The sequence below is a fragment of the Aethalodelphis obliquidens genome, unplaced genomic scaffold, assembly GCF_003676395.1.
Source record: "Aethalodelphis obliquidens isolate GAN/ISIS:26980383/991018 unplaced genomic scaffold, ASM367639v1 scaffold110, whole genome shotgun sequence".
Classification (NCBI taxonomy): Eukaryota; Metazoa; Chordata; class Mammalia; order Artiodactyla; family Delphinidae; genus Aethalodelphis; species Aethalodelphis obliquidens.
In genome coordinates this window covers 2,003,322-2,014,923 of record NW_020838054.1, presented here as the reverse complement: position 1 = coordinate 2,014,923, position 11,602 = coordinate 2,003,322, and the positions used below count along the sequence as shown (strand labels likewise).

The 11,602-nt window shown below is 43.5% G+C and overlaps 1 protein-coding gene across 1 annotated transcript in view; it reads right to left on the bottom strand.

Annotated features, from left to right (window-relative positions):
- AFF2 (ALF transcription elongation factor 2) overlaps window positions 1-11,602 on the bottom strand; it is a 487,389-nt gene that overhangs the window by 325,849 nt on the left and 149,938 nt on the right. The window contains 1 exon segment of the mRNA XM_027096865.1: window positions 5,030-5,162. Within this exon segment, the coding sequence (XP_026952666.1) occupies window positions 5,030-5,162 (133 nt within the window).

Genomic DNA, 11,602 nt, shown 5'->3' with positions numbered 1-11,602 from the left:
GCGCGTCTGGAGCCTGTGCTCCGCAACGGGAGAGGCCACGACAGTGAGAGGCCCGCGTACCGCAAAAAAAAAAAAAAAAAAAAAATTAACAATACGGACCAGGTCGTCAGAGTCAACCCTCTGCCTTCCCAACACTGGAGGTGGGTAACTGTCAACCAGTTTTTAAATTTCTCAAGATGTCGATATAAGATCCACTGGCTAGAAAACCCAACGGGGCCTGAAATACATTTATGTCCACCTACATGATGGACGCTCATTATACACATAGCAACTTCTGGTTCACACTAATCGTCTTCTTCATCCTCCCCGAGTCTTAAGAACCTTTTTAAGGAGCAGGGGGTTCTTAGCCGTCCTGGTTGCACATTGTAAACATGGCAAAAATGGAAATTTAGCCATTTCAATCAATTATAGGCTTCTTTCAATTTGGCCAATTCTTTACTTCCCGTTCTTGATAATTGGTTGATTCCTTAAAGGTAACCTCCACAGCCATTATTTTCTAAGTAATCACAATTTCTCCATCATCAAGGAAATGCATTTTCCAAGTATTTTCAGGCATAAATTACATGTCTGGTTTGTGGCTCGTGACTAACAGCACTCCTTCATTTAAGCTTTTTGCCTCTTATTACTTCGGCAAATGCAGAGCTGCCTCAGTTTGCTTCTAATGTTATCTACAAATCAGTAATATAATTGCATTGCAAGACCACTGTGCTAGGAGACTGCTGTAAAAAATGAACCTCAAAACTGAAATAGCAAAATAATTTCAGTTTTGAGGTTCATTTTTTTCTTTTATTTCATTGTGGCTAATATATGTGATTTAGTAATTCCTTTTTTTAAAATTCTAATATTTTTGCAGTTAATCTCTCTAAGCTGTAAGTTGCTATTTCTTTCTCTAATTATAATAATGCTAATACCTTGAACTTGTATGGCACACTATGGATTTCAAAGCAAGGTTTCCGCGGATTGTTTGACTTGACCCTCACAATCACCGTGTGAGTCAGCACAGCTGTTCTGGTCTACTCTGGCTTCTACCTGCCCTGACCCAAATGACCTTGGATAAGCAACTTAATGTCTCTGCGCCTCGGTTTCCTCATCCTCGTTGAGCTGTGAAGAGCTGTAAAATGTCACTTGTTGTCGTTATCATCAGTTATTTTTTCTATCAGCTACTAGTATTCACTTCAGAGCAAAGGAAACTCTAGGTCAGAGAAATAAAGTTTCTTCCCCAAAGTCACACAGGAGGTAAGCTTATCGGGTCTTCTGACTTCTTGTCAAGGATAAACAGCTTCCTGTTACAGATATGGAATCACACTTATGCGGATACGAGGCTGCAGAGAAGCTCACCTCAAATTCCTCATGGGAAACACGGGGAAAATGCGTACCCATATGCTGTAAGGGCTAGGCAAGCACGTGAAGAGAGCTCTAGCACGGTTCCTGGCACACAGGAGGCGCTTGGTACATGCCAGTTCCTCTTCCCTCCCCATCTTTCCATGCTAAGCTAGACACGCCAAACGGCTTCACATTTTTCAAGCACTTTTGAACACATCCTTTTCAGCAGCACAGCACAAACTCAGATTTCAGCCACCAAGGGATGTTACCCACCAGCACCCCAATCTAGGGGTGGTCAACATTCTTTCCATTCTGGGAGTGGTAGAGATGAAGCCAAAAAGGGAAAGAAATCAGCCAGGACCATGAGAGGTCACCATTTCTTCTCTCTGCCAAGAAAGGGCAGTGGGTCCTAGGGACTGATGCTCATTGGCTAGCTTATGAACTACCAAAGCCATCGGAGAGGCGATCGGACCTTGTTTTAGGATTTAGAGTGGCAAGAAGTTTCTTTAAAGTCCTGATCAACCACCAGGAATTTTGATTTCTAATTTGGTAGGCCTTCCTACCACAAGCCTCAGGAAAAGTTGTGGTAGGAATGTCCTCATTTCTACCGGTGGACCACAGGCCAGCTCTAGAACTCCCATTGCCACTGGCATGTCCAGATACGCCAAGGGTGTCCACACCAGTCCAGGTCTAGGGAGCTTTTAGAGGTGTACATCTGTTCTAGTATCGTGATATGGGGGAAAGGAGAAGCATACTGCCCAGTGATCTCCCGGGAAACCCTGAACATGTACACAGCACAAGATGGCAGTCAGTCATCAAAGCGGCAGTGAAAGAAAGAGAATTACCAGGTCATCAACTGTTAGCATTATTCCTTTCCTTCATAGTCTCGACTCCAAAGCAAAGCCTCTTCCCCATCAAGTAGCATAAAGGCACCAGGCTACTAACCACACACAGACCTGATGTACTCTTGTCGTATCAAGACAGATGACTTTTGAAAATGACAATATTGATAACAGGTTCTTTAACTGCCTACTCAAAACGACACTACTTACATCTAAAAATAGATACGCATCTATATTACAGGCTTGTTAAGGAGAAAGGGCACTTACCTTAAAGGTACAAGACCATTAATTCAACAAGACTTAAAATTATAAAGGGGGAAATAAGCCAAGGGTTCTACACCTCATAATAGTGTTAAGCATGGAGTAGATATTGAATTTTCAGAACGAGCCCTTTGAGTAAAGCTCATTTTTCTAACCCCTCCGAAGATAAGAGGTAAAACTCATCTGGTCATTCCTCTTTCTCAAGAAGGGATGAGGCATCTATCATCCTTTGACCTCTCTTCCACTTTCTAGAAAATATGGAGGCCACAGCTTCTTATCGTGTCCCCAATCTTCCTTCCACTCTCCTGCTTCTTCCTCATCCTAACATTCCGTTCCCACCTTTCTCCCCAAGGCTCATCACTCTTCACACGTTCTCAGTTTTGTATTTTCTCATCTCCTCTGGGACCTTGCTCTGCTCATCATCACCTCTCTCTCCTGTGTCTTCACCCTCGCCTTCTCCACTGACATTGGTTCCTTCCCGTCAATCTCTAAACATGTTCACGTTTCTCTCCCCTTAAAAAAAGCTTCCTACCAAATAATTGTTCCCCTTTCGTTCTACGCATCTTCCTTTCTTCCCCCCTCCATACAAAGACTCTCTGCAAGATCAAGTCTACATTCACTGCCTCTCTTTCTTTATTTCACCTTTTCCCATTTACTCCCCAACCCACCATGACTACCACCATCACCAAAGAAAACGACTCTCCCTTTCACCCCTTAAATGTTACTGCTCCTCAAGATTCTCTCCTTGTTCTCCTTACCCGGCCATCTGGCTTAGTGATAATACCCATTCTCACAGCTTCCACTGCCACCTACGTAGTAACACCTAACTCTCTCTCCTGACCACTCTCATTAGCTCCAGATCCATGCACCCCAAGCTTACTGGATATCTCTCCCTTGACATCCACTGGCATCTTAAACCCATCACGCTCAAAGCAGAATTAATTACCTTTTCTCTACAAGCACCAACCTTGTTGTCCTCCTGAACAACCTGTTAATAACACCAGCCTCCTCTCAAATCTAAAAGATCGGAATCGTTCATTCCTATCGCACACTCCCCACCTCCAGGCAGACACCTGCCCTATCACTTCAACTTCCTGGCTCTACTCTAAATCCAGCCTGCCATGAACCCCCCTCAGCCAACGACAATAGCTTCTTTATCTGCCTCTAGTTTCCCTTCCCTCCAACCCACCACTCTCCACACTTCCAACATCATCTTTACAATTCTTCGTCTGTCCCAGCCACGTCCTAACTTTAAAACTTGCGATGACTTCTCTTCGCGTACAGACTCATGTCCAAACTCCTTGGTACGAGGTAAGAAGGCTTCGGGCATCTTTCCCCTGCCTACCTCTTCAGCAGTTACCATGCGGTCATGCCCTCACTCATTCGTGATGATCTCTGCCACTGGACAAGGAATTCCTTGAAGGCAGGGTCTACGTCTTATTTCCCTTTGGACACTAGTCTAAGACGTGGCTGGCACACAGTGGGCCTTCAATAAATCCTTGTCAAGCTAACCATATCTCTACATGCGCACATTCAAAGGCAGTATAGAAATTAAATCAATTGAGATAGGAAAAATGGATTATTAAGGATTATACTATTATTGACAAATTGAAAACTAATAGTCTCTTTGTCAGACTTACCAAATTTGGAAGGCACCTGAGTGTCTCGATCAAGAGCTGCTAGCTCAGTCTCAACAAGGCACCGGGACTCTGGTCTCACTGGTCACCAGTCCAGACAGCTTACTGTCTACCCCAGTCACTGTCTCCTAAATGGTGGTCTTCTAAAATCACAACTCGTGAACATTTCCTCTATTGTTGTTTTACCTCTTAGATCATTTGTGTTTCATTACAGAAAATTACCCTGCTAGTAAATGTCAATAAAAACCAACCAGCTGCCAGCAATTCACCAAGATTCTTCTCCCAACCCCACCCCAAATAGAACGTTCAGAGGCAGTCACTGTGAAATCAATACTTGTAGACATAGAAGTGTGATCATCATTGGAGCTACACACTAGCCAGAATACCACTAGAAAGTCAACCTAGCTACACTAGCTCTTCTGGTTGAGGCAGTCTCCTAACCCATGATTATTAATCACCGGGAAAAAAATGATTGGCTTTGCCCTTTCTCCTAGAACAGTGATTTTCAAAGAGTACTCGAACCACTGAACAGCTGCTAACAACCTAAAATGGAAACAGAAAGCAGCGGCCTTGCCATGGATGGCACTGATTGGGAGGAGAAACCGACATATCCATGGACATTCTGATGAAGTCTTCAGGGGCTGCCACGCTGATAATCAAAGTGAGACAAAGCGTCAGGGGGCACTCCTTGCTGTAGGTAGTGTTGGGCAGGAAAGAATTCTTTGGAGACAGGAAGTCTCATAAGTCCCTTGCAAATCCTACTGTGTTCCCCCAAGAAGATGGAATTTGTCTCTGAAGACTTCCTCAGAAACTTGCCATTGCCCCCAATACAGCGTATGTATATATTTCATTGGTAAAACATATTCTCCTGGAGGTGATTTGGGTGTTTTGCAAATAGATTAAGTGTTGATTAGTGCATTCAACAATATAACAGGCAACCGTTTTCCAGAAAGATAAATGACATACATATTCAGCTACCTTGTAGGGCTCCCCAAAAAGATCAAAGCCTGAAGAAAAGAGATCGTCTTCTTGCTGGACTTCTTGGTTTCTCCGCTCCCATTCCCTTTTCTTAAGTGCACTACGGTCTTGTTCATAGTGACTGACATGCAAAGAAAAAAGACAAAAGGAGACAAAGATGAATTAGTCATGTAAGTTATTTAGATCTCCCTTGTTATCAATAAGGAGAAAAAACAAAACAACAAGCCGAGGCTACCCGAACTGATACTGCATAGAGAGCAGGCCTCCTCTTCTTTATTCTCAATGGGTTTAAGACCCTGACCAGTTCTTCCGAATACAGAAGAAAACAGAAACTTGCTTATTAGAAGCTGTACTCGTGACCACTTAAGTAAGGCATAATCCTCTTCCCTTGTCCTTACTTGATCACTACAGGCAATTACAGCAGAGTCCCCCAAAGTCAGTCCACTGCGCAAAAAAGTACTGAATTCGGGTTGCGTTGTGTGGCCAACTGCCTAGGGCTCAGAATTCACAGATGTCACGAAGTCCTAAGGGAAAGGAGTTATCAAATATGTTATTGTGGATAAACTGGAATTCTGTCCTGGGCCCACGGCCAGTGTTAGCCTGTGGTAATGAAATCAAAGGAGAGGGAATTCCCTGGCGGTCCAGTGGTTAGGACTCCGAGCTTTCACTGCAGGGGGCCTGGGTTTGATCCCTGGTCTGGGAACTAAGAATCCCGCATGCCACGTGGGGCGGCCAAAAAAAAGAAAAAAGAAAAGAAAAATCAAAGGAGAGTTTAAGAACATCTTCAGAAGTCTACAAAAATCCAAGTCACCCAATCAGTCACACTCCTTTTTGTTTTGTGGGAAACTGTTCACAAAGAAAGGGGTCTGGCTTGACCAACAAACTACTAACAATGAAAAGAGGTGTAAAAACCTTTGAATGACCTTAGGGCACAAATGTTTTATAAACACTGTGTAACCCTGACTCTCATGACATTTCAGGCTTTCCCATTGGAGGATCAGTACAAAAGCTTCCAGGCTATATCTAAGATACATTCTGGATCCTTGGATTTTATAGAATGGAATGCTTCCTTATTAAGAAAACAATTATTTTCTTCATCATGCAAGACTATGCATACTAAACCATCATCTATAAGTCTCACTGTAGTGGATTTTATTTTGTTCATTGGGTTCCCCCCCCCCCCCCCGCTTTTGATTGTAATTCCACTCCAAGTGAGTACATATACGCTGGGAAAATTTCAATTATATATGTACATAAGATGCCTAGCGGGTGCTGTATAAATGTTGCTTTCCTTCCCCATGTTAATACAGGTATCCCCTGCTTTCCAAACGTTTTCACTAAGCCCCTTTTACGAGAGACCTGCGTTAGTACCTTTGTTCGCTAACGGAAAAAAAAATCCGAAGAGGATTTTCTCTTTTACAAAAAACGTCATTCCCTTACTAACATAGGTCTTTCTTAAAAGCCAAGTGGCATAATGAGAACTTGCAGAAATTGGGGGGATACTCTTCACTTTTACACCATTTTGCTTCTGAAAGTTTTCACAGGAACGCTCTACTTTCGGCTAGCAGACGAAACCTGTAATGTCATGTGAAGACTTAATTAGGTAATTGACATGCAAAAGAACATAATAGCTAAAGGATCTATAAGAGATATACTGATATAATATATAAGTACAGTCGACAGGTTTTGAATACATTCCAAACCTTAATACCTATCATTGGTAGCCTAGTTTGCTCGTGAGTATCATAATGTTAATTTACAAATTAAGATCCCAGAGCATGCAATATCCATGGTAGCGTAACTAGATATTGATATAGATGGAGTGTAACAGGTCAATACACCTAACCACCCGCCTTTCTCCACAGGAATACGTGAACTGACAAATTCTAAGTGACCCTGATAGCCTTATCTCCTGGATAACCAGCACTTCATTTCCCCATCTAAAAATCGTGGCAACATTTATAGGATGTTTACATGGACATTATCCTTTCATAATGCAAACCATGCCAGATACAGAGGAGCTCACCGGATCACTCATAGGTATGCCCAGCAAATGTCAGCACCGTCTGGGAACATCAAAGACACCCCAGAGCTCCACCCAAAGCCCAGGCCTCACATCTGGGCCCTGCCTGGTCAACAAAGACGCCGAGTCCAGGTACTACTGAAAGCCAGCCCATCATTCACAGTCCCAGATGCCATCCACAGGTAGTACGTTTGTTGGCATCATCTGTCATTCCCATTCACGAGCTGAGATCAGAACCCCAAACGGCCGCCACGTGACACAATGTCTCTGTGTTGGAGGCTGATGTGGAGTCAACGGTAACATCTGGGGTCCATGAAGCGTGGAGCACAAGACTCACTCTCAGCATCATACACTGGCCCTGTGTAACCTGAGCCCATCGTCAGTTTGCCGAAATGTAAGAACGATGGGGTGTCAGGGGTGGGATGAGGGGACAAGTTAAAGCAATATTCAGTGGGGGTGGGACCTGGGAAGAGGGTTTGCTGCAGCCATGATGCTCCGTGCACACATGAGAGCAGAAGCCTCACGCTTCCAAGGAACGCGAGCCATATGTCAGTTTTCCAGCTCTCTGTTCGCTCCTTGCACCTGACAGCCCAGAATGACAGTCCCGGGGATCCCATTTCATTGTCCCATGAGGAGAACCAAGGGACTTTGGTCTCTTGGCTTTGCAAACTACCTTCCTCTTCCTCTGAGGGCAAGATAATTAAAACCCGAAAGGAAAGAAAGGAAGAGAAGAAAGGAAACGTGCTTCAACATGCATGAGAACCTTCAAGCGGCCGGCAGTCAGGGCGCTTGGGGTTTTCGACCCAGGCTGGATTTGTGAGAAGGCTCTTGGCTGCGTTTTGCATCAGTTCATTAAGCTACCAAATTCCAGACGAAAAATCGGAAGAGCAGATTGAGCGTGCACATGGGTGTTATCTGCTGCATTTTTTAACACATACAACAAAGAACAGCTAATTCTCATATCTCTGGTGAGAATGAACTTAATCTCCATAGAGTTTTACTGCTCTTGGAATGCAACCAAATCTCTCCCGTTTTTTCCTTTTTTGCTCAGCAGGGCATTGCACTGAAAGCTTCACCGGGCGAAGTATAATGAGGAACAAACTACAGGGTGATGAGGTTTTCACAGTGCAGAACGTCACTGATTTCTGACTGAAACCAAAATGACTAATTTAAAGCACCAGCTAATTAAAACCCCAGCTAGGTATTTAGCCTCTTGTTATACCTACTGCTGTTTATAATTATGAGGACCTCTTTACCTACTCAATTAAAGTTCTTTGGTTTCAGGGAGGTTGTGTTTGAACCTGTGAGCCCTGCAGAGGCCACAGGAAAGCCGATGTCTGTCCCCTGATGATCTGTTGCCCCTTTACACTCCCAGGCCGGTTTTCCAACCAAAAAAAAAAGGGATCCACGGCCCACGAGGAAATGCTCAAGCCAGAAATCGGAATTCATCACCATATTACTGGTCTGAACAATTCAAGTTTCCTCACGCTGATGAGGAAAGCGTGCACTAGTCCTCTCAGTGTGAAAACTCACTTTCATATTAGGAAGTTGAGCCCCAAAGTGCAACTCGAGGGCTCTGCACTCTTAGCAAGTGAGAATGTTCTTCCAACTGTTTTCTACAGGATAGAAGGAAATTTGGCATGATATGGTGACACTGAAAACTCAGAACCCAGGGGGAGGGGCAAATCAGGGATATGGGACTAAGAGATACAAACCACTATGTATAAAATAGATAAGCTGCAAGCATATATTATACAGTACAGGGACTAGAGCCAATATTTTATAATAACTATAAATGGCGTATAATCTATTAAAAAATTGTTTTGGCTGCGTTGGGTCTTCGTTGCTGCACGCGGGCTTTCTCTAGTTGCGGCGAGTGGGGGCTGCTCTTCGCTGTGGTGCGTGGGCTTCTCATGGCGGTGGCTTCTCTTGCCACAGAGCACGGGCTCTAGGCACACGGGCTTCAGTAGTTGTGGCTCACGGGCTTAGCTGCTCCGCGGCATGTGGGATCTTCCCGGACCAGGGATCGAACCCGTGTCCCCTGCATTGGCAGGCAGATTCTTAACCACTGCGCCACCAGGGAAGCCCTCTATTAAAATCTTGAGTCACTATGTTTTACACCTGAAACTAATATAATATTGTAAATCAACTATATCTCAATTTAAAAATGCATTTACCCTTCAACCTAAAAAAAAACCACCTCAATTTACTCTTCATTGACCAAAGGCCTTTGTTTTCTGTCTGTACAGCCTATCTTTTGGGTTTTTTTTAAAAATATTTATTTATTTATTTGTTTGTTTATTTATTTTTGGCCGCATCGGGTCTTAGTTGTGGCACGCAGGCTTCTTAACTGCGGCATGCATGCGGAATCTAGTTCCCCGACTAGGGACCAAACCCAGGCCCACTGCATTGGGAGTGCAGAGTCTTACCCACTGGACCACCAGGGAAGTCCCTCAGCCTATCTTTTTGGAATCCCTGCTTCACTGACATCTCCACTAACTGATAGAAAAAGGACAGAAAGAAGAACAAATTCCATTTAAGTATACATTTACCTCACCAAGGCCTTGAGTCACGTTTGGTTTGAGGTGCGTGGGTCCACTTACACGTGGATTTTTTTCTATAGTAAATAGTACAGTACCACGCAATCCACAGGTAGTTGAAACCGAGGTTGGTTGAATCCACGGATGCAGAATCACAGATACTGAGGAACCCGTGGGTACAAACGGCTGGCACCCCTAAGCCCGCGTTATTCAAGGGCCAACTGTACCCTGTTACTCACTCCAATGCGAGGCGGTGATGGTGAGAAGATACCCTCTAGAATGGGTCTTTTATATTAGTTCTGATTTCACCCACCCATCGGTCTCCCTGGCCTCCAATAACAGAGAACCTGCCCTGTTAACACAGGAGGAATCTACGGCCCTCCGGCAATGAAGGGAGCCATCCCAAGGCCTCATCAAGGTAGTGGCGAAGGAAGATGCCAACCTGTGTCTCTTCCGTCTTCAAGTTCAAGTGATTTCTTCTCCTCTTCTCCTTCTCTCAGATATTCTCCCATCCTCATCCTTAAACTTGATCTTAGACTCTAGCAACTCCCATTTTCATCATTAGAAGCCACAGGTACATTCATGGGGAGATAAAACCCAGGACACATGGAGCTTCACTGAGATTGAAGAAGCTCAATTATGCCGTCTTCATTAGCTCACAGCGGCAGGACACCAGGCTGATAAATGCTGGCTAGTCTTTTAGAAGAGACACTGTCGCCATCATCTAGTTCTGGTCCCTTCATTTTCCAGATGAGGAAATTGAGCTCAGTAAGGCCATGGGCCTCGCAGCAGGTTTGTGGCAGAACTAGGAGGCGGGAACTCGGGTTTTCTGCTTCCCAAACTAGTTCTCTTCCTAATATCCCATGGTTTGTCCCTTCTGACTCTCATGCTTCCATCACACTCAAGAATAAATATTAGTCTCATTTGCACTCCGTTGGTCAACTTTCCTTGATTGTATTTTATTAGACATTGTCAGTAGGGAAAAACTTCAGGAACTTCATTTGGTTGCGAGTATAGAAAAACCATTAGTTTCCTTACACCAAAATGTACAGAACCTAAAGGGATTGTAACACTTAACTACATATGCGGGAAGAAGCTGAGCAAATGAGAGTAAAAAGCAGTCTAAGTCCATTTGGTTTGTATATTTCATGAAGTATAATCATCACTGCTTGCCTAATTTGGTTATTGTACAAAGCTAGTTGGGGACACATTAAAAAAAAACACTGACATTTTAAAATGACAGGTTTGTTTAAAAATACTGCTAACTAATACAGGATTTATGGTAGTAACAATGTAAATGAAAGTAAATAACTCAGTCTCACTTGTTTTCGAATCCAGCTGGCACTAAAACACCTTTATTTTGGCTAATATCTTTGTAAAAGCATAAAAATACATATTTAATTCACCCAAGGGACAAACATAAGCTATAACTCACTCCTTCCGGTTCTCCTGAATGAGTGTTGCCTTCTATAAAATGTGTAGATATTTATACTTACTACATGTTCCAGAATTCCAAGTGGTACTTTTTTTTTTAAATATCTAGCCCTGTTTTGAATTTGACCCTGACCTAATGTCTGTATAGCTTCTGTTAGTTAAAAAAAAGAAAACCTCTGCTATTCAATACCTTCAAAATCACCCCCAAGTTAAAGCCTTATTTTATCTGCTAATATCCATGAGCACTGCAGTGTAAAGTGCTAACTCCCAAACTGTTCTAAGAAGCTAAAACCAGGCCATACTTATTTTGCACACATAGGGAAGACACACGAGAACCTTGGATCTGGGGATGTGAGTATGGCCTTGAGAAGGAGCTTCTATACATCAGTAGAACCTCTAAGTCCTGTTTCCACAGCAGGACTCATACAGACAACCACTCTCTTCAGCAAATGGATTCTCTCCCCACAGACACCGGCTCTCATTAAAAAGAAAAAAAATCAAGATGGGAATGAAAGGACAGAAAACACACAAGACATTTACTTTCCACATCTGTCAGCTGTCCAC